General features: G+C 57.1%; 4 protein-coding genes across 10 annotated transcripts; 3 read left to right on the top strand and 1 right to left on the bottom strand.

Moving 5' to 3' along the window:
- Window positions 1-1,814: 1,814 nt before the first annotated feature.
- Window positions 1,815-5,541, top strand: EIF3I (eukaryotic translation initiation factor 3 subunit I). Its single transcript, XM_061360867.1, has 10 exons — window positions 1,815-1,989; window positions 2,124-2,211; window positions 2,898-2,963; window positions 3,133-3,282; window positions 3,385-3,512; window positions 3,835-3,945; window positions 4,049-4,138; window positions 4,467-4,540; window positions 4,750-4,842; window positions 5,185-5,541. Exons 1-10 carry the CDS (start codon window positions 1,864-1,866, stop codon window positions 5,264-5,266), a joined length of 1,008 nt encoding a protein of 335 aa, XP_061216851.1. The 5' UTR covers window positions 1,815-1,863; the 3' UTR covers window positions 5,267-5,541.
- On the bottom strand, window positions 5,501-10,267 carry LOC133216266 (myotubularin-related protein 9-like). Its single transcript, XM_061360866.1, is given in 12 exon segments — window positions 5,501-6,130; window positions 6,132-6,223; window positions 6,655-6,806; window positions 6,952-7,172; window positions 7,259-7,400; window positions 7,483-7,644; window positions 7,778-7,995; window positions 8,088-8,261; window positions 8,358-8,483; window positions 8,745-8,853; window positions 9,384-9,612; window positions 10,137-10,267. Coding segments are annotated over 11 exon segments (1,665 nt in total). The 5' UTR covers window positions 9,581-9,612; window positions 10,137-10,267; the 3' UTR covers window positions 5,501-6,058.
- Window positions 10,268-11,291: 1,024 nt separating this feature from the next.
- On the top strand, window positions 11,292-12,782 carry FAM167B (family with sequence similarity 167 member B). Its single transcript, XM_061360865.1, has 2 exons — window positions 11,292-11,640; window positions 12,193-12,782. The coding sequence occupies exons 1-2, from the start codon at window positions 11,305-11,307 to the stop codon at window positions 12,454-12,456; spliced, it is 600 nt and encodes a 199-aa protein (XP_061216849.1). The 5' UTR covers window positions 11,292-11,304; the 3' UTR covers window positions 12,457-12,782.
- Window positions 11,618-21,054, top strand: LCK (LCK proto-oncogene, Src family tyrosine kinase). Of its 7 annotated transcripts, none has more exons than XM_061360861.1 (14): window positions 11,618-11,640; window positions 13,243-13,320; window positions 14,268-14,381; window positions 16,992-17,098; window positions 17,209-17,474; window positions 17,605-17,703; window positions 17,813-17,916; window positions 18,002-18,151; window positions 18,503-18,655; window positions 19,158-19,337; window positions 19,524-19,600; window positions 19,687-19,840; window positions 20,293-20,424; window positions 20,726-21,054. In XM_061360861.1, the coding sequence occupies exons 4-14, from the start codon at window positions 16,997-16,999 to the stop codon at window positions 20,926-20,928; spliced, it is 1,620 nt and encodes a 539-aa protein (XP_061216845.1). In that variant the 5' UTR covers window positions 11,618-11,640; window positions 13,243-13,320; window positions 14,268-14,381; window positions 16,992-16,996; the 3' UTR covers window positions 20,929-21,054. The 7 variants fall into 7 exon arrangements, with proteins under 7 accessions (XP_061216845.1, XP_061216843.1, XP_061216842.1 ...); XM_061360859.1 differs by lacking the exon at window positions 11,618-11,640 and adding an exon at window positions 12,667-12,771; XM_061360858.1 differs by lacking the exon at window positions 11,618-11,640 and adding an exon at window positions 13,998-14,138 and having other exon boundaries at window positions 12,997-13,320.
- The last annotated feature ends 149 nt before the right edge of the window (window positions 21,055-21,203 follow it).

Below are 21,203 nucleotides of genomic sequence, written 5' to 3'. Positions count from 1 at the left end.
CCTGGATCTGCCCTCACTGTTTGTGATCCTGGATTCCAGAGAGACTTCTGAGACTACCGGGACTGCGAAGGATATCATTACCCACCATGGTGCCACATCAGCCTCCCCCCGCGCTGTTGTGTCCCACAAGTACGCAACACCAACTAATTAATTTTTTTTTTCAATTGACTTCCATTTTTTTATGAACTTTCGTTCACTTTTCTTTGTAACTCATTCAGGCTTGTTCACTTTTATTCCTATTTATTTGCTTTGTACTAATTTGTAATCACATTCTTCTTTTTTACTTTTTGTTGTCTATATAGTTTTGTTTATTTGATTTCTTACTAAGCTTTTCTTCACTTATCTCTGCTTTTTTAGCCTCCTGTAGTAACACGCTTTGCGTTTAGATTCCTCCTAGGCCCCAGACGCAGTCATAGAGCTATCCCATAGATGTGCACATCAATTACTAGAGACACATAGAGACCATATCCATGATTATCACAACTATGACATGATGAGGAGGGTGGGCTGGGTGTGGGGGTAATAAAGGTGGAAGTGTGTGGTCTTTGCTGTGGGAGTGGCTAAGGGGTGGGGGGCAGGAGGTGAGGAGGCCTGTGTTGGGCTAGCCCAAGGTCTGAGAAGGGGTGTGGACTCTGGTCCGGGTGTGCTCTGGGCTGGGGTTGGGGCTAGCGAGGTGTGGAGGTGTGGTCTAAGAAAGGGGGAGGGGGTGGGTGGGGTCTGCTGTGGGGTAGGGCTAGGCCTGGGAGTGTGTGCAGAGGCCCCCATCGTTGCACCTCAGGCCTGATGCAGACCTCCCAGCAACTCCCCCCACCCTAGGGTGTGATCATGCGCACTGCAGCCAACTTGGGTGGTGACCCTGGCCACGCCCCTCACACCCACGCTAGCCCTACCTACATTCCTTGCAAAGGAGTGTCACTGACTGTGGCCCCGCCCTCCTGGGACCCGGGACCCTACTGCGCATGCGCGGACCCGGGACGCTACTGCGCATGCTCGGGGGCGGTTAGCTACTGCTGCTGGGTAGCATGGAGGCACCACCAGAAAGGTTGCATTGAAATGGACTTTTAGGTATGAAATCGAGGAGCGGCAGCAATGATGGTGGCACCAATACAAAGCTGACTGTGTGCAGAACATTTCCAGCACCAATTTTCCTTCGTGGTTCTTCGGCTGTTGGAGCAGAAGCCAGACGTTCATGCTCTAATCACTGTGCTTGCTTACCGTAACCGAAACGGTTCCTCTCGCTGGGGGCGGGGAAGACCGTCTCAGTACAACCCTAGCTGCTGCCATCGTGTGGCCGGAACTCGGTACTGCTGGTGGACGAGCCGCAGAGCGGCACCGGAAGCAGCTCGCACGCAACCCGCGGCCGCCATTGGCTGTGGTTCCTGTCAATCACTCCAGACCCGCCCCACTTCCGCTGATGTTTGCCTCCACCTTCCGCGACCGCCATTGGCTGAGAGGCCTGTCAATCACTCGTAGCCCCACCACCTCTTCTGGTGTGTTCTGCCACCGCCCCCCCCGCGGTCGCCATTGGCTATGGTGCCCGTCATTCATTCCCAGCGGTTCCCCACTTCCGCTCAGGTTTGCCCCCCACCCCCGATTGCCATTGGCTGAGACGCCCGTCAATCACTCGTAGGGAGCCATGGTAACGGCTACGTACTTCTGCTTCTCGCAGCCTGTGGCCCGGAAGTCAGGTCGGCCGTCCTTGCGGTGCCGCCATGGTGAGAGAGGAACTGGGGGTAGGAGGTGGTGGTCGGCCAGGGCCGGGGACAGCGGTCGGTGGTCGGGCGGGCTCGGGCCCCCAGGCCGCGGGATGGGGTACGGGTGGTGGCCTGCAGGCCCAGGAGGCCTGGGCCGCCCGTCGCCGAGATGTTAATGGCGTCTCCCCGCCCCGCCCCACAGAAGCCGATCCTGCTGCAGGGCCATGAGCGCTCCATCACGCAGATCAAGTACAACCGGGAGGGAGACCTGCTCTTCACCGTAGCCAAGGACCCCGTGAGTGTGGGGGAGGCCTGTCTGCCTTTCTCCGAGTGGAAACCAGCCCCTTCGGCAATAACTGACCCGCTGTTCATTGTTTCCGGTAATTAATCCGTTTGTTAGGAGGGTGCTGTGTTGTTTTCTTCCCCCAGATTGTCAACGTGTGGTATTCGGTGAATGGGGAGCGGCTCGGCACATACAATGGTCACACAGGAGCTGTATGGTGTGTGGATGCAGACTGTATCCTTTGATCACAGCAACCAGTTTGTCCTGTATTTTTCTTTATGATGATTCAGTTGAGGCAATTCCTCCAAACTGCTGCACTGTTTCCTCTTAGAGAAGGGTAATACTTTGTCTTTAACTTTTCTAACTACTTAATGTTTTGGGTATTTTTCTCTCAGGGTTGTGTGGAATAACATGTCTGTGATGAGACCTGCAGAGGCAGTGTTAATGCAAGAGCTGGAGACTCTTTCTTTAGCATTTCGAAAGGAAATTTGCCAGTTTCAGAGGGCTGGAGCAGCTCTGCTCTGGAGCCACATGGAGAGAGCTGGGCTGGTTCAGCCTGAATAAGAGAAGGCTCCTGAAGAGGAGACCTTAGAGCAGCTCCAGTGCCTAAAGGGGCTACAGGAAGCCTGGAGAGGGGCTTTGGACAAGCACCTGTAGGGACAGGCCAAGGGGAATGGCTTGAACCTGCCCGAGGGGAGACTGAGCTGAGCTCTTAGGCATAAGCTCTTCCCTGTGAGGGTGCTGAGGTGCTGGCACAGGGTGCCCAGAGAAGCTGTGGCTGCCCCATCCCTGGCCAGTGCTCAAGGCCAGGTTGGACACAGGGGCTTGGAGCAAGCTGCTCTAGTGGAAGGGGTCCCTGCCTGTGGTAGGGAGTTGGAAATGGCTGAGAACACGCTGGTATTCCCTAACTGGTGACTCAGGGGACACACGACATGTGCTCACTGGCTCTGCAGATAACAGCTGTCGGCTCTGGGACTGCGAAACAGGTAAGAGACTCTCCCATTTCCATCAGAGCTACATTTGAGGCACAGCTCTGTCCTGCAGTGAATTCTGCTAAGGTGAGAAGATGTGGTGGCAGGAGGGCATAAGCTGATCCATTCCATTAGCCTTGCAATAAAATATCTGGTGAAGTGACAGTTTCTGCTCTGTGTGCAGGAAAGCAGCTCGCCCTGGTGAAGACCAGCTCTGCAGTGAGGACATGTGGCTTTGACTTTGGAGGAAACATCATCATGTTTTCCACAGACAAGCAGATGGGATATCAGTGTTTTGTGAGCTTTTTTGATCTCCGGGACCACAGCCAGATTGGTGAGGAATCCGGGCCAATGCCTGGATAAGGGAATAAGGGGAAGTTGATCACTGGAGTCAGTGGCCATTGTGTCTCTCTGTCTGTCTCCTTCCTTCCTGCAGAGAACAATGAGCCTTACATGAAAATCCCCTGCAGTGACTCTAAAATCACTAGTGCTGTGTGGGGCCCTCTGGGAGAGTTCATCATCGCGGGACATGAGAGCGGCGAGCTTAACCAGTTCAGTGCCAAGGTCAGTCTGATAAGAAACAGCATCCTCCCTCCCTGGAGAAGATGTCAGTGTTCGCATGGTGATCATGAGACAGAATATGGGCTTTTTGGCTCAATGCAGCAGCCTTATGGAATGATACTTAAAATATCTTAGATTCATAGAATGGTTTGGGGTGGAAAGGACCTTAAATATCCTGTAGGTCCAAATACGAGGCTCCCTTGACCAAGGCCAATGCACCAACACCTGACCCATTGTTGGCAACAACATCTCCTAACCAGTTTTTAACAGGGAACTTGTGTGTGTGCTCACTTGCTTTGCTAAAACTGCCTCCTCTACCCTTTAGTCAGGGGAGCAGCTTTCAAACATCAAGGAGCACACCAAGCAAATCAATGATATTCAGACCTCCAGGGACATGACCATGTTCATCACTGCCTCCAAGGACAACACAGCCAAGGTGAGGCCTCCTTTCAGAAATGGGGTAGATTCTTGAGATTGGCATGCAAGACCTGCAGGCTGCCAACTCTCTTGAAGAATAACTCTCTCCTTTTTGTTCCTAGCTCTTTGATTGCACGTCACTTGAGCATCTGAAGACGTTCCGGACAGAACGACCAGTGAACTCTGCTGCACTTTCCCCTATTTTTGACCATGTAAGAATGATCTCACTCATTGTAACGGGCTTACTGTGACTGCCATGTCATCCTGGGTAACTGGAAGACATAGTGTCACTAGGCCAGATAAAAAACACAACTGTGGAATGGGTCTGGGGAACTTTGCTGCGGTTTGGTGCAGCGAATGAAGCCTCTGCTCCTCAACAAGCATGTCTGGGAGGTGAGAACTCTGGGGTTGGGGTCAGGCCCACTTGTGAGTTTGTGGGTTAGTGAAGGCTTCCCCAAGGTTTGGCTCTGTCCTCCTCTGCCTGCCTCAGAGTGTACCGTGTAAGCACCTCTGAAGTGTTGTGGCTTCTCTCCTTTGCAGGTGGTGCTTGGTGGCGGGCAGGAGGCCATGGATGTGACCACAACCTCCACCAGGATTGGCAAGTTCGAGGCGAGGTTGGTCCTTTTCTTCTGGCAAGGCCAAGTCCTCACCTGGAGCACTGACAGCCCAGGGGTGCTGCTCCCAAGGTGTCTTACTGCTGCCAGTGTCAGAGAAATCATTAAACTTGCAGAGCTTTATTGAGGAAACCCTAATTATGTCCTTGACCCTGCTCCCAACTTCTGTTAATAGCCAATGTAATAATAAATCATCTTCCTTCTTCCAGGTTCTTCCACTTGGCTTTTGAAGAAGAGTTTGGCAGAGTGAAGGGTCACTTTGGTCCCATAAACAGTGTTGCGTTTCACCCTGACGGGAAGAGGTGAGTGTCTCTGGGTCTTGCAGCATGCTGCAGTGAAGCCAAACACATGATGTGGTTAGGGCACAGTTGGGCTCACAGTAGCTCTGGTGGGAGCAGAGCAAGCACCTTCCTTGGTGATCCCGTTTCAGCCCTGCTGCCTCCCCCAGGCTGGCCAAGGGGTCACTTACTCCTGTGACACATTTTTGCTCTGTCACTTATCTTATTTTTTTGTCTTGTGACTACTTTGTTCATTTTGGGGTGGGGGGAGGGGTGAGAACAGATTTCACCACAGTTTGGTTTAAACCTAGAGGCAGTGCTCTTTGACAGCATCAATGACTTTATTCTGTCTCTCCTCCTGTACAGTTACAGCAGCGGGGGTGAGGATGGCTACGTTCGCATCCATTACTTCGATCCCCAGTACTTTGAGTTTGAATTTGAAGCCTAAAGGAGGATTCTCCTCTCCACTGCTCTTCCCTCCAGCCCATTGCCCAGTCCGTCAGCTCCTGCACTGAACTACTGCAAGGTCTCACCAGAGGACACAGTAGCAACTCAGTGTGGAGAACTGGAAACCCAACCAGCTTGGAAGGGAAGGACTGGCTTTGACAGCCAAGGAGGGGAGGTCAGCTCCCCAGGGACACTGGGCATAGTTATATATCAGGAGAGGAAGAAAAACATCATTAGGAAATAACCAGAAATCTTCTATAAACACAAGGAAAATCACCTGTGGGGGGTTTGAGCTTTTTTCCCAGTCTGCAATACAATTAACCTGAGCTGTTGGGTGCTGGGCTCTCCACCCCTGGGTAGACAGGGACACTTCCCAGGGAGGATCCAGAGCCCAGGGTCGTGTCCAGGCCTGATGTGTGAACAGGCTGGAAGTGCTGCAGCCAGGTGTTGTTTTCCAGATGACACACACGCGCCCAGTTCCAGTGCTTTGTTTATTTGCTGCACTGACCCTGAGCCAAACTTTCCACAGGGAACAGTTATTTCCTGCACTAGCATGCTTGTGTTGTGGATCCTCATCCTTCCAGGCCTCTAGCCTGGTGTCTCTCTGTCTGGAGGGTGCTTTGTATCTCTTTCCTTCCTCAGAACTGGGTTAAAGGGCAGATATCCCTGTCTGGCTGCTAGCTTGGAGTGACTGACGCAACACTCAAGCTGCAGCCCTTTGTGGAAAGGGTGTTACAAGTTTGGCTCACCTTGGCCCAGCCATCCACAGGGACCAAATTGTCCCTGCTACTGTTCATCTTCCATTCTCTGTCTGGGCAAGGGGGTCAGAGAGGGCCTGGCTCAGTCTATTCCCTGTGCTCTCCTTCCTGGGGGGGGTTGTGACACTCTGCTAACCGCTGGATCTCCCCCCAGGCCTCGTCCAGGTGCTGGGATGAACGGATCCATCGGAAGAATAAACCTAGGAGGAAGGGGCTGTGGTTATTCCAGCTGTGAAGACTCCAGGGAGACCTTAGAGCAGCTCCCAGTGCCTAAAGGGGCTACAAGAATCCTGGAGAGGGGCTTGGGACAAGGGCCTGTAGGGACAGGCCAAGGGGAATGGCTTGAACCTGCCCGAGGGGAGACTGAGCTGAGCTCTTAGGCAGAAGCTCTTCCCTGTGAGGGTGCTGAGGCGCTGGCACAGGGTCCCCAGAGAAGCTGTGGCTGCCCCATCCCTGGCCAGTGCTCAAGGCCAGGTTGGACACAGGTGTTTGGAGCAAGCTGCTCCAGTGGAAGGGGTCCCTGCCCATGAGAGGGGTTGGAACTGGACGAGCTTTGAGGTCCCTTCCAACCCAAACCAAGCTGGGATACTATGAAAAGCAGAGCCGCTTTCCCTCATGCAGTCCAGCTCACCCTGCCAGAGGTGGATGCTCTGCGGCTCCACGGAGGGCCAGATGACCAGGGCATTGGGTGAGTAGAGAGGGTTCAGGTACTTCCTCTTCTCTCCAGGCTGGTTCAGCCAGGCCCAGAGAGAGTGTGTACTCTCCTTCACTTTACACAGGCACCTATGGGAGAGACAAGATGCACTTCAACCCCTGCAAGGGGTTGTTGGTCCTCACGTGACCCCAGCTCTGACCGAGAGAGCTTTGCTTTGTCTCAAGGGTGACTCTGGCATTGCTCCCAAGGGATAATGCTGTCCTCTCTACTTGCCTCTCCTTCTCGTTGTTGCACAGGAAGATGCCGTAGGCAGAGGCATAGGCATTGTCAAACAGGGTCAGGAGGAGGCGCTCGCTGAACTCCAGGGAGAAGGGGAACTGGTGGCTCAGCTGCCACACGCAGTCAAGGAAGAGAAGGAAAAGTGGCGCCTCCTGCTTCAGCCGGGCATGGGAGGAGGCAGAGCGGGCACAACGGAGGTGGAAGGGATGCCCGGCCTGTGCGACCCCGACAGGGAACAATGGGGTGAAAGAAAGTTTGGCGGTGCTGAGATCCTTACCCCCCTGGGGACTGCCACTCTCACCTGGATCCACTCCCTCTCCAGCAGCCCCTGGAAGCCTGTGAGTGTGCGGCAGGACGGATCCAGGATCACCTGGGCTAACGCCGTGACCAGCAGTGTCGTGTCTGTCCCGTCCGCCCCATGCACCAGCACACTGGCTTCTTTGCTGCAGGAAGTGCAATGCCCAAAGTTTGTGCAACACTGAGAGCTTTGGGAAGGTGAAAGTGGGGACCACAGCCCCCCATTACCTGTCCATGCACTGTGCTGCCAGGCAGGCTGTGCTCAGGGCTGCCTTGATGTGGCTCAGCCAGCGGCAGCTCTCCAAGCGACTCAGCCACTGGTCCATGTTGGTCAAGGTGGTGTTGCAGGCTTCCACCAGCTTAATAAAGCTTTCCTGCAGCGGGCGGCCTCTGAGAGGGGAGGAAAATAGTGTTAGAGGCTTGGTTAGGCTTTTGCAGAGGGGGGCTGGAGTCCAAATGTCATTGGCAGGGCAGTGTGATCACCCACGTCACGACAGCACCAGGGCTCAGCACAGCCCCTCACCTCTCCAGGGGCTGGTGCAGCCGCCTCCACTAAGGGTAGGAGGATTTGGGCTCTGTGCCCCCGCCAGTCATCCGAGCTTGCTTTGCTGTCTGTGCTGACCTCGTGTCAATGATAAAACCCTGCTCCCCCTTGTCCAGTACCATCCCCAGAAGCAGCTCATCCTCGCGGCAGCGCTTTCGGTTGGGACCTGTCAGCGGCTGGCTGCTGCGGAGCATTGCCTGTGGGGTCAAACCAAGCTGGGGGCTTCCAGCCACCTTTTCTGGCAGTGGTGGGACAGGGGAAGAAGGGCTGTACAGGGAGATGGGCTCACGGTGCCATTCTTGGGATGGTAATAGCTGAGGACAGGGAAGCGCCCTCCCTGCCGGAAGCGGGCAGCCTTCCGCAGGGCATCATCATCCACTGTTGCGGGCACGATGACAGCCGGAGGGTATGTGGGGCAGGTGGTGAAGTCCTGGTTCACATTGCTCAGCCGCCACTGGCTCGTCTAGGGGTGGAACATGGGATTGGGGGGTTGCCCAGCATGGGTTGGGGGAGTTGCTTCTCTCCCCAGCCCAGCTGGGTCTCTGTCTTGCAAGATCACCTGTGAGGCGATCTGCTGGAAGTACTGCTCGAGGGGGAAAAGGTGCCAGCCTTCCTCGAGCTTCAGGCTCAGGGGTCTGTAGAAGAATGGGTACATCATCGTCACGGAGTCCACCGAGGAGAGGGCCTAGAGTGGGAGCAAGGGTGAAGCAGGTCATGGGCAGGGGGTGAGGACATCCCTGCTGTGTCCCCAGGGCTCTGCAAACCCCAAACCTGGTCCCCTCTCCTGGCCACATCTATGGAACCACCAACCCTATGGGCACCCATGCCAGGGCTGTGTGAGGGCTAAGTTTTTACCCACATTAATGACAGACTGAGATCAAACACTGCAGGTGGCTGCTTTCTCCTGCCAACCCTTTGCACCCTGGCACAGTGAGGAGGAGCTCACCTCGATGGAGCTGGCAATGTTGAGACACTCCTGCAGGCCTGGGATCTCTAGCTGAAGCACCTTCAGGTCTTTGCACCGGAGCGTGATGGTGCCGGAGGAGCCAGTGGACCTGGGGGAGGCAGGAGGTGAGTGCTGGCTATAGGTCCATGCACACATAGACCCACAAAACGGCTGAGCTGCCCTTTTCCAAAGGATGGAGCTGGAGGGCTGTGTGGGTGCCAGATCGCTGGCTCTCATCCAGCACTAATGGCTCTCCTGCCTGAAGCTGGGATTTCCACCATCTCTCTGCCCTGGCCAGGGCCTGGTATGTGCTGTGGTGGTTAACATGAAGCCGAGCACTGGATTTTCAGAGCCAAGAGGGTATTAAAAACCAAACCTGGTGTCTCTTGCGTAGCTGTAAGTCCGGGGGAGCTGGTACCAGCCTAAATTATGCATTCTGAGGCAGGGAGGAGAAGAGTGAGTGCCACAAGCATCTTCCAGCATGGGCCGTGGGGAAGAGGAGGGATGAGGCTTGGTGGGCAGCGCAATGGGTAGCTGTGGACACTGGGAGAGCACTAGGGAACGTCCTCTACCTAAGGCAGGGGTGACACTGTGACACTGCTAAAAGAGACCATGGTGCCAGCCATGGAGGAGACCCACCTCTTCTCCACGGCATCCACATTGCGGATGAGCAGCCAGAGCTCCTCAGTGCTGGTCTGGCCATCCCCCCTGGGACAGGAGGAGAGGAGAAGGTGGTGGCTGGTGATGCATAGGGTGCCCTTCACCACTGGCAGCCCCGCACATGACAGCAACACGTTCTCCACAGTCGCCGTCTTGATCAGCTCCGAGAACTCCATGGAGGGACGTGCCACCAGCTGCTGCCGTGGGGCTGGAGGGAGAAAGGGGAAATCCTGCAGCAGCACAGCCCAGGGCTGGAAAAACTCTTCCCTCTGTGTCACGTGGGGCTCTCTAACTTCACCCCCATCTTCGTGTTTACGTTGTCACCAGCATATGGAACTTCCTCACTGCAGAGAGGGTGACATTTGCTTCCCCAGCAATGCTGTCACTGCAGATGGGGAACTGAGGCACAGGGCAGAGAAGGCCGAGCTGTCTCTGAGCTCCCAGCAGTGCTCAGATCCCAAGCCAAGTATCCAGCTCGCAGTGCTGCAGCAGGGTGGGATGTTTGGTAGCTGCTGCCTTACAGGCAGCCCCTCTGGGTCCCTCCCTGCCTACACTGGGACTGGATGGTGCCGCCAGAGCCCCCGCTCTCACAGACCCTGCACCCACAAGCACCCCTGGGCCTGGGGGATGGCGCGCAGAAGTTGCTGCAGGTGCCCCGAGCGGGGATGATGAGGATGAGGATGAGGTTAAGCAGCTGCCAGTGCTGCCTGCTCCAGCCAGCCCAGTGCTTACCTGCTCAGGTTCTGCTGCAGGCAGGGACCTGGGGGTGCAAGAAGAGAACCAAGGGCACAAGCAAGTATCTCAGGGTGCAACTGTGGGGTGCATCACAGATCCTGGGGTGCAAGCAGGGTCCTGAGGGGGAGCTGCGGGTGCAAACAGGGAACTATTCAGCATAAGCTGGGGAGCTCAGCGTGCAAGCAGGGATCCTGCGGTGTGAGCAGGGGACCTTGGGACACAAGCTAGAAGAGCAGGGTGAAAGCCGGAGGCTGTGGGTACATCAGGGCCCGTGGGGAGCAAGCGGGGGACCTCAGGACTGCCGATGGGGAAGTGGTGGGTGTAAATGCGGAAGACCGGAGTGCGGGGGGGAGCGGACGATGACCGCACAGCCCAGCCGGAACGGCGGCTCGGTGCAGGGCCAATGTCGGGTTTAAGGTGGCCCGGCCCCGGGGCGGCTCCACCGCAGGGCAGCGGGTACCGGGCGGGGAGGGGACGCGGGGGTCGGACGGGCGCTCCTCGCCTCCGGGGCCCCTGGCGTGGGGCCGTGGAAGGGACAAGCGAGGGGGCAGGGGGCTCGCAGGGGATTTGGGGACTGCACAGGGAGGATGGAGGGGCCGGGAGCAGTGGAGAGCCGGGCTAGGGGAGTGCTGGGGGGGGTTGCCGGTGCTGGGACCCAGGCGAGACCCGTCACCCTCGGCCGCCGGGAGCCGCGCTGGCGGGGTGGCGGTGAGAGTTGCGGCCACATCCTGACCTGGTTCCACCTTAACGCCCGCCCGTGCCACAGGACCACCCCCAGCCCCCTCCCCGGTTTCTTTTTCCTTCCTCGGGATTCTTTTGGACCCCCTTCCGCTGCCCCTGGGAGTGACTCTGTCCCCGGTGCCCCTCGCCAGGGTGTCCCTGTGGAGGGTGGCAGCTTTCCCGAGGAACCGGGGGGCACAGTCGTGTACAAAAGGGAAAGACAATGGAAAAACCCCAACAAAACACACCCAAACCCCTCCTCCTTCGCACTCCTCTAGATAAGGAAAGTCCCCTCCCGTTGGAATTGTCCTCAGCGTCCCCAACCGTCAGGGTTCAGGAGATGAATAAATAGCCAGGACGTGGGTGCTGCGGGTGGCCAGGGTGTCCTTCGCCCTACGGTTGCAGTGGGGCAGAGGCCCCGCTTGGACTGAGGCTTCGAGTGCAGATGGGTGACCCCGGAGTGCTGGGGGGGTCTGCGGTGGGTGCCGCCATGGCCCTTGGGCAGCTCAAGTTCAAGGAGCTGGGTGAGGAGGAGCCTGCCTGGAAGGAAGAGAGCCTGGACAGTGTGAAGGCACTGACGGCCAAAATGAAGCTCCAGACGCGGAGACCTTCCTACCTGGAGTGGGAAGCCCGAGTGCAGGGCCAGCCCTGGCTCACTCAGACCCCCTGGGGAATGAGGGGAGCACAGAAGAGCATGGGGCACCCTGAAGACCAGCATGATGGTGGCATCTGTGGCTTTGCCACCATGGAGGCAGCTTTGGAGTGGCTCAGGATGGAGCTGGTGAGTTGCTGCTGGGGGGACTGGGGTGGCAAAGGGCTGACCCCAAAGCAGGGATGGGGCCATGGGGCACAGAGAGAGTACCTGCAGCCTGACCTCACACAGCAGCAACGGGATGTGCTGTGGCCAAGGCACTTACAGTTGCAACATGATGCTTTGCTCCTTTGCCCAGCACCACTGGTGTACTTGGGGTTTTGCAGGGCACGTATGGCTCTGCCCGTGACCGCAGCACAACTCCAGGGGTCATGGCTCTGTCCTGCCCTGCACTTGTAACTCACCTCCTACCTGCTCTGCAGGTGCAGTGGACTTTGTTGGTGTGGTGGCACAGCAGTGGTGGTTTCCATTGGGTGGCAACAGCCATGTGCGTACAAACATGAGCTGACCACGAGCTGTGATTGCAGCACAGACCCTGTGCTGACCCCAGGGTTCTGTGCTGACCCCAGGGCCACTTCTGCATGTGGTCCACAGTGGGCTTGTGCTCTGGCCAAGCCCCAGCCCTGCTGCCTGGCCGGATAGTGGTCCCACTCCAGCCCTGATGCCCATCTCCCCATGTAGCAGGAGATGCAAGCAATGGACCAGCACCTGGCACAGCAGTTGATGCGCCTGCGGGCACAGCTGCACCAGCTGAAGGTGGAGCAGGCCTGCCACCAGCACAAGGAGATGCTAGACAATGCTACCGTTGGCCTCGAGGGCTGCGAGGAAGACTCGGATCTGCTCTGCAACATCCCACCCAAGGCTGCCTTCCTGCTCTCCATGCCTCTTAAGCACATCGGCGTCACCTGCATGAACATCAGCTCCCGGCGGTTCTCCCTCTGCTGAAAGTGGCAGCACTCCATGGAGTGCTCAGCAGGGAGCCTAGATGTGAGCCTCAGAGGAACCCATGGGTGCATCCAGGCTTGGCAGGGCTCAAGAACCCTCCTAAAACCCCTTGCGGACTGTGGAGCAGCAGGCAGTGCTGAGCCCTGGTTCTGCCAGCCCTGCCCCTGGGACGATGCCAAGCCACAGCGGCATGGGAATGCCACCATCTCCATTGGGCACAGGGTATTTTGGGACACCCACTGCCTTGTCCTTAAGGACAGTGGGGTGAACTGCAGTGGAAAATGTAGGGAGCAGCCCTTTGAGGGGGAATAGAAAGTGGGAGCTGATGTTTTTCCCTTTGTTGCACCCAGGCACCTGCCTCAACCTCTAGATATGGGGGACCTGCAGGCAGCCAGGGGGGTAATGTGCTTCCATCACTCCTTCCCCAACCCTGGCTCAGAGGGTAGCAACTTCTCACCAGTTCCTGTCAGGGAGACACTGTCTCTGCTCTGCGGACCTCATGGCCAACCTGTCCCCACGTGTCCCTGGCCATGATGGGTGCTTGGGCTGCACTGCTGCAGGAAATGCTTGTCCCCAACCCAGCAGCAAATGGAGAGGTTGGTTTTGGGGCTTGAGGCCAGAAGGTACTGGGGCTGTGCTCAGGGTTCAGCCCCCATGCTCCCATCCTGCTCCATCTCCAGCCCCTTGCAGCCCTGCACAGGGAGCAGGGTAGCAGCAGCCAGGGCTGACAACACTGCCCTCACCAGAGGGGTTTAGTTTTAGCTTTTTCCCTTCCTTCATTAACAGCAAACCCCTCACAAAAGAAGTTGCTTCTTGGGGAATGTGGCTTCCACAGAACACTTTTTGCCAGCAGTGCCAGGGAAGGTGTGGGGTGACCTGGGGATAATTTGGGGGGCTGCTTCTCCTTCCCAGGGTAGCAGAATGACGCAGGAAGAGCTCAACACGGACCCCAGTTGGCTGTGGTGCACCTCAGGGCCATGCAGTGCTCCCCACCCCCCCTTGCCTGGGGCACTGTTGGGGTTGGTGAGCAGGATGGGAAGGGGATGGTTGCAGTCTCTGGGAAACACCCCTGCCCAAGTGGATGCCATGCTTGGAGGTGCCACCACCGTGCCCCTGTCACAGCTGAGCTTCCTGCCCCTGCCTCTTCAGAGCTGGCAGCAGGGACCTGCGGCTTCGTGCTTCATCTCAAAGGCCAAGACAATAGTGAGGTGATTGCTCTGCCTTAAGCTGTCTCCAAAAACACGGGCTGGCAGCCTGTCTGAGGCACTGTGTGGCCCCTTGGCTTCAGCCCCTCTCACCACAGCTCTTGGGGTGCCTGGTTTGGGGTAACCCCATTGTGATGGCCAAAGTGGGGACTGCAGGGTGCAGGATGAGTCTCACAGCCCATGTTAGGGTCTGATGGGTCACGGTGGGTGCAAGGTGCCAGCATGCCCATGCTGAGCACGAGAGAGGGGACAGTGCAGGGGACCAGAGGGGCTCGGATAGCCGGGTCTGCCCTAGCAGCAGGGCATAATCCCCTTCCCATTGCTGGTCCTTCGGAGGGCATCTCCCATCTGCATGACCCTGCTTCCCAACAACTGAGGGGCTCAGCATCCCTTTGCCCACCTGTTCCCTGAGGATTATTGATCAGAGACACCCAGAGCAGCAGCCCTGCATGCCGGGGATGGCAGGAAGCCACCAGGGTTTGTCACTAACTCTTGCGGTTGTGCTTGAAGCTGTGAACCAGCTTCTCTAGAGTTTGCTCATGAAGCAGGAAGCCAGGGCAGGCACTGAGCAGGACTGAGCAGGGGGCTCGTCTCTGCTCCCCACAGGGTCACCTCGCTCCTGCTGGGCATGGAGAGGACGTGAGCGGGGACAGAGTCTTTTGTCTTGCTGCTGGGCCATGGGAGTCTGAGAGCAGCTGGTCCTTGCCTCGCTGCCAACAGGTAACAGGGACCTGGGGTGAGAGGGTTGGCATTGTCCAGATGGGAGCTGGGGAGCACCTGGGTGCATGTGGAGGGTGGGAGGTCCCATTGCACTCTTTGAAGTTACCCCTAGGAGGGACGGAAATGGGGGTTCGGGCTTATTGCTGCAGGAGGAGTGAGAGCGTTGGTGCCCAAGCAAGCGATGGGGGAGACAGGCTGTGCTCCCCACTCTTAACGTGGCCTCCCAGTCTGAGTGAAAGGCACTGTCCCAGTGCCCTGTGCCTGCCTGGAAGTCCTGCCCACGGTGGGAGCTCCAACCCCATCACAGGACTCTCCCCAAGGCCTCATTTTCAGGGCAAAGATGGAGTTGTGGCCCCAAGGACAAGCTCTTACCTAGCTGGCTCTGGGTGAGAGGAGTGTGGAGACCGGCAGCAATTTAGTGCTGGTCCCTCGGGGTCTGCTTCCCAGTCTGGGGGTTCAGACACTGAGATACGCCTGGTTTTGAACACCTCCCTGCTGCAGCAGCAGCTCTGGGGCCAGGGTTCATCCAGCTGGGTCACAGCTGGCTTTGGGACATCCAGGCCGCCACAGTGAGCCTTGAAAAGTGTCAGGGACAAGGTCAGCCCATCCTTCAGCCCTCCTCACGCCTGCCCATACTTGTAAACAGGCCAACCAGACCTGGCTGGAGAGGTTTATGCAGAAGGGCTGGCACAGGGCAGCTCCTCCAGCATGGACCAGGGGTCTAGATGTGCTCCGGAGAGCGGCACATACACAGCCATGCAAGGACAGCCGTGCACAGGCGTGCACACACTCAGACATGGCGAGGCATGGGACGGGGGCACCTACACATTCCTTGCAGAGAAATTCAGTTGCACCAGATGCAGGCACCAAACACCGAGTTCAAACACGGTGTGTCACCAGCAAGGCCCTCCACCGTGCAGGTGACATGGCCGCTGGGTGGAAATTCTTCTGTGGCTTGAGTGTGTTAAGACAAAAAGGCACAACAGCAGCACCTCCCTCCTCACCCCAGCTGGTGCAGGGAGGAAAAAATACCTCCTGGCACCCCTTGCCTTCAGTGAAAGCATTTGGAGGGCTGTGGGTAGGTCTGGGAGAGCGGAGGCTTCTTCTCCTGCCTGCATTAGGGAGCTGTAATGTGCCCAAACCCCTTTTCTTGAGTGCCAAGGAGTGTTCCCAAGTAGCCGTAACCAGAAGCTGAAGGCATCAGGGTGGTTTTTAGCCTTTGAGTCCCTGAAGCGGTGTTGCACAGCATGAGCAAGGAGCTCACTCATCTGCCCTCTCCTCTCCCAGATCACCCATCACCGATGGCCATCCGTGGTTGGTGGCACCCTGTGGACCCTGCACCATTTTTGGGGTCCCCCTATGAGGCTCTTTCCTGTGTCCTCAGCCACCCATGAGGGCACACACTCAAACGAAGCCCCCCACTACCTTGGAAAGAGATGGGTTTAAGCATGTGCTTGTGGAAACAGGCGTGCAATGGCTCCTTTGGGTAGGAAACCAAGGAGAAAACATTGCCAGTATCTCCTGGGGACCCAGCTTGCTGCAAGGCATGGCATGGATGGGACCCTCACACCTGCACTGCCTGCTGCCAGATAAGAGTTCCAAAGTGGCTGCTGTTTCCAGGTGCTGGTTTTGGGGCATGGTGTGGGGGTCCCAACCTGCTGTTGGCACCCAGCGCCTGTGGAAACTGTGCTGGGGTCCCCCAAGAGCTTCCAGAGCTCCTGGGCAGAGCCTGGAAAGGAGGGTTTGGGGCCTGGGTCTTGGTGGAGGTAAATCACGGCGGTGCAGGCAAGAGGGATTCTGTGGAAGAGCTTTTCCAGGGCTTTGACTGCTGTTTGCATGTCAGGCACTGCCAGGGATCTCGGCCCTGCACCATGATTGGCTTTCATGGCAAGGCAAGAGCTGATGGCTGGTTTGCAGAGTCCACACCATGCTCATGGCATCACTGCCAGGCTGCCCCAGTTCTCACACCGTGGTGTCAGGTACACCAGCTTGGCATCACTGTGGCTTGAGGTGGGGGGGACCTTGATGTTTCAGGGTGAGCTGCCAAGGATGAGGGGCCCCTGAGCAGGTATGAGGACTTAAAGGACATCCCTGACGAAGGAGAAACAGGAGCACAGTGATACGGTGAATGCATGAGGGGAACCTGCAGGGTGGGGAAGGAAATCAGAGGTGATGCAGCATTGGTGGGGGAGCGCTGACACCTACCTCTACACCAGGAGCTGCTGGTGGTGCCAGGGAGGTGTCTGGTAAAACACACCATTGTATTAATTGGTAATGGGATACTCATGATTAGATTGTTAGCTGATGGAGAACACAGGGCCCAGCCCAAGGGCTGTAGAGTGCAAAGGAGCTGGCTGGCTTGTGGCAGTGGGAAATAGGAGCCTCAGACTGGGGACTAGTTGCCTTTGGTGTTTTTAATTAACAAAGCCAGAACAAAATGATTAGGAGGAAATATGGGGAGTCAGAGGTTGCCTCCAGTTCAGCTGAGGACCTGCAGAGTGTGAGGGATGAGCCATGTGATGTGGGAAGATGGATAGATGCAAGGATGGGGATGTGCTGGAGTGGAAGGGGGGTCTGAAGGCTTCCTTCACCATCTATCACCCCCTGCAGCCACCATGGGCTGCTGCTGCAGCTCAGACTATGATGAGGACTGGATCGAGAACATTGACATTTGTGAGCACTGCAACTACCCCATTGAGCCCAACAGCAAGCCCCAGGTAAGAGGGAGCGAGCAGACCCTCTTCCCCCCATACTGGTGGCCAAACACCTCTGGAGCTGGCCAAATCCCAGAAAGGTGAGAGTTACAGGGCTCCTCATCCCTTGGCAGAGGCTGATCCACAACGGCTCCGAGGTGCAAGACCCACTGGTGTCCTACGAGGCCACATCTCCACCGTGCTCCCCACTGCAAGGTATGGTCCCCACTGCAAGGTATGGTCCATGGCGGGGACAGCCATGGCTAACAGTTGGCCACTGCCACCCTGTCCCTCTGCCCCTCCTCCCAGATAAGCTGGTGGTGGCCTTGTACAACTATGAGCCCAAGCACAACGGAGACCTGGGTCTGCAGAAAGGCGAGAAGCTCCGCATCCTGGAAGAGTGAGTGACTGCCAGAGGTGTCCCAGCACCCACATCGGCATCACCCTGCTGCACCACATCCCAGTGCTGCCAGGGGCATCCATGCAGATCCCAGCAGCCAGGAGGGTCTTACCTCACTGTGTCCTTGCAGAAGTGGGGAATGGTGGAAGGCTCAGTCGCTCACCACTGGCCAGGAGGGTTTGATCCCCTACAACTTTGTGGCCCTGCTGAACAGCCTGGAGCCTGAGCCGTGAGTAGGGGTTGAGTAGGAGCTGTGTCCTGGCAGAGTGGGAAGGAGCCAGGGTGGGTAAAGGTGGCCTGAGCTTTCCCAGCCCTAACTCTGCCCTGCGTGTCCTCAGGTGGTTCTTCAAAAACATCAGCCGCAAGGATGCAGAGCGGCAGCTCCTGGCCTCAAGCAACACACATGGCTCCTTCCTCATCCGAGAGAGCGAGACCTCCAAAGGTACCATCCTACTGGCATCTCCTGCCACTGGGAAGCACAGGAGGAGTGTCAGGGCCCCAGACCTACATGGTCCCTGTCTTCCAAGGCTCCTACTCACTGTCGGTGAGGGACTTTGACCAGAACCAGGGCGAGACGGTGAAGCACTACAAGATCCGCAACATGGACAAGGGGGGGTACTACATCTCCCCCCGCATCACCTTCAGCAGCCTGCATGAGCTGGTGGAGTATTACACACGTAAGTACTACCCGGAGCTGGTCTTTTCTGCAAGCAGGGGATGGAATGGGTTGGGATGGGATAGGATAGGATGGTACAGGATGGAATGGGATGGGACGGGACGATTTGGGATATGATAGGATGGGATGAGAACAGGATGCTATGGATTGGGATGGGACAGGACCAATTGGGATGAGGTAGGATGGGATGGAACAGGATGGGATGGAACGGGATGGGATAGGACAGAATAGGAGAGGACAGGATGGGATGAGCAGGACATGCTGCTACCCGTACCCCAGCAGTCAGTAGCTTGTGTTGGGTGCCCTGTGCCCTCAGCCTGCTCTGACACAGGCCCTGTGCCCTGTGCTGCAGGCTGCTCAGACGGGCTGTGCACCCGCCTGGGCAAGCCCTGCCAGACCCAGCGCCCGCAGAAGCCCTGGTGGCAGGATGAGTGGGAGGTTCCACGGGAGTCGCTGAAGCTGGTGGAAAAGCTGGGAGCAGGGCAGTTCGGAGAAGTCTGGATGGGTGAGTTGGTGACACTGGGGTGATTCCCTGCCTTTGCTCCCATGGGTGGTGGCTGGGATGGGACAGGATGAGATGGGATGGTTTGGGACAGGACTGGTTTCAGCATTGCTACCCGGTTCCCCCAGCCTCCCTATTTAAAGCCCAGAAACCAATAGCTTCCTTTGCTCCTGGAGCTTGAAAGCCACATGTAAAAGTATCTGCCTGGTGGGTTAAAATGCAGTTACAGATTATTGCCCAGGAGGTGGCAAGCATGGAGCTGTGATCATCACCAAAAGTCTTCTGGTCCTGCTGCCAACAGCCTTCCAGGGCATAAGGGTCCATTGCCTGTCTTCAACCAACCTTTGCCTCCTCCAACATCTCTTGCTTGGGCAGTTTTGGGTTGGGATGCTGTAGATCATCAGAGTAGCCCTCATATTTGTCTCCTTCCCTGCCATGCAGCCCCCCAGCAGTGCCTGGTGACGGGTCCCTCTCTCCCATCACCTTCTGCCCCATTTCTCTGCAGGTTTCTACAATGGCCACACTAAGGTGGCCATCAAAAACCTGAAGCAGGGCAGCATGTCACCCAGTGCCTTCCTGGCAGAGGCCAACCTCATGAAGAACCTGCAGCACCCACGACTGGTGCGGTTGTATGCCGTGGTGACAAAGGAGCCCATCTACATCATCACAGAGTACATGGAGAAGGGTGAGAGCACCCAGATACTGTGAAGAGCCATGGTCTTTCGGCTTCTGGCTGTTCTCATTCAGTGGTTGGTGCTGGCTTATGGATCTCAAGCTGCTTTGGCATCCTTCACCTCCCCACTCTGCCCTTGCATCATGGCTCTCCCACCAGCTGGGAGCTTGCTGCTGAGACCCACCACCTTCCTTGCAGGCAGCCTTGTGGACTTCCTCAAGACCTCAGAAGGCATCAAGCTCAGAATCAATAAACTGCTGGACATGGCAGCGCAGGTGAGGGGGGACAGAGCCGTGGGGCTAGTGGTGGGGAGGGTTCTGTCATGCTGGTGGTGATTAATTGCAATCACTCCACACTGCAGATCGCTGAGGGCATGGCCTTCATAGAGGCCAAGAACTACATCCATCGCGACCTGCGGGCCGCCAACATCCTTGTGTCGGACACCCTGTGCTGCAAAATTGCCGACTTCGGGCTCGCCCGGCTCATCGAGGACAATGAGTACACGGCTCGCGAGGGTCTGTCCATACAGCTCAGGGCTACAGGAGAGAGAACCCCCCCACACACCCACCCCAGCCTCTTTTCGGGGCCCCTGAGGTGCCTTGGGAGCTACAGGACTGCCTGTGACCACAGGAGAGGGGAGCAGGAAGGTGCAGAGAACCTTCCCCCTCCATCTCTCTCCCCCCAGCTGAAGGAGAGCTGCGGGGTCCCTGCATGCCCACCTAACTCTGCTTTTGGTGGGGTGACAGCCCTGCCTGGTGGCTACTGCAGGAACAGGGCTGCAGGCCTGCCTCAGGGCTCTGTAGGTGGCCAAGCAGCAGGGAGCTGGCTGCCACCAAACCCAGCTTGTCCCTAGGCATACAGCGGGGACAGAGGCAGTCTCAGGGTTGTCACATCCAGTTACACAGAGAGGGATGTTTCCAGCTCAGCTGTAATGTTTTATTTCTCCTTGCCTCCTGCTGTTTTTCAGGGGCTAAATTCCCCATCAAGTGGGCAGCGCCAGAGGCTATTAATTACGGGACATTCACGATCAAGTCGGATGTCTGGTCCTTTGGCATCCTGCTCACAGAGATCGTCACCTATGGCCGGATCCCGTATCCAGGTCAGGATTTCCCAGCAGCTGTGCAGCAGAAGGGCTCACACACACGCACTTAACGCAAGCGCACACCCAGGAGTGTGTTCATGCACTCCTGCACGCACACACGCTCCCAGCCGCCCCATCTGGCTCCTTTCCCTGCCAGCCCGCAATGGTTTCAACCACTTCCTGATGCACATGGCCAGCCACGGCGGGTTTCAGTGGCAGTAGAGGGAGAAGGAAGCTTCCCCATGGGATTTGCAAGTGTAGGGTGCTACCTGCAACACGGGGGTGACCCAAACTCAGTGTTGTGTGCCTTTCCTCGCAGGGATGACCAACCCTGAGGTGATACAGAACCTGGAGCGTGGTTACCGCATGCCGCAGCCAGACAACTGCCCACAAGAGTTGTACGAACTGATGATGCAGTGCTGGAAGGAGAAGCCCGAGGAGCGTCCCACCTTTGAGTACATGAAAAGCGTGCTGGAGGACTTCTTCACTGCCACTGAGGGCCAGTATCAGCAGCAGCCATAAGGACAATGGCTTGGGGTGCCCAGACCTGCTCCCCATGCACCAGGTCCCCACAGACTCTATGTACATCACCTGGGGTGTTCACCAGCGCTGCCTGGACCTCAGCAGTAAAGATTTGAAGTGCTTCAAGTCTTTGGAGCAGATTTCACTCCTTCAGAAGGTGATGGATGGGCAAAGCCGACAAATGACTCCAAAGAGCAGAGGGCTGGTATGTGTGGGGCCTGATGGTGTGATGTGGGGCCATTTGGGTTCCCCACACACTGTCCCTTTGCACTTGC

The sequence above is a fragment of the Neopsephotus bourkii genome, unplaced genomic scaffold (assembly GCF_033783945.1).
Source record: "Neopsephotus bourkii isolate Nb327-2 ecotype Australia unplaced genomic scaffold, CSIRO-AGI_Nbou_v1 NB_1036, whole genome shotgun sequence".
Classification (NCBI taxonomy): Eukaryota; Metazoa; Chordata; class Aves; order Psittaciformes; family Psittacidae; genus Neopsephotus; species Neopsephotus bourkii.
Note: the sequence above shows the minus strand (reverse complement) of the source record. Positions and strands in the feature narration are given on the sequence as shown.

Bases quoted from the DNA above. Each gene is read 5' to 3' on its own strand.
- LCK (XM_061360857.1), top strand. From the start codon at position 16,919: ATGCAAGGATGGGGATGTGCTGGAGTGGAAGGGGGGTCTGAAGGCTTC. The intron at 17,475-17,604 runs GTGAGTGACTGC...GTGTCCTTGCAG, and splicing joins AAGCTCCGCATCCTGGAAGA to AAGTGGGGAATGGTGGAAGG. The intron at 17,704-17,812 runs GTGAGTAGGGGT...GCGTGTCCTCAG, and splicing joins AACAGCCTGGAGCCTGAGCC to GTGGTTCTTCAAAAACATCA.
- FAM167B (XM_061360865.1), top strand. From the start codon at position 11,305: ATGGGTGACCCCGGAGTGCTGGGGGGGTCTGCGGTGGGTGCCGCCATG. The intron at 11,641-12,192 runs GTGAGTTGCTGC...CTCCCCATGTAG, and splicing joins AGTGGCTCAGGATGGAGCTG to CAGGAGATGCAAGCAATGGA.
- EIF3I (XM_061360867.1), top strand. From the start codon at position 1,864: ATGTTAATGGCGTCTCCCCGCCCCGCCCCACAGAAGCCGATCCTGCTG. The intron at 1,990-2,123 runs GTGAGTGTGGGG...TTCTTCCCCCAG, and splicing joins TCACCGTAGCCAAGGACCCC to ATTGTCAACGTGTGGTATTC. The intron at 2,212-2,897 runs GTATCCTTTGAT...CTGGTGACTCAG, and splicing joins ATGGTGTGTGGATGCAGACT to GGGACACACGACATGTGCTC.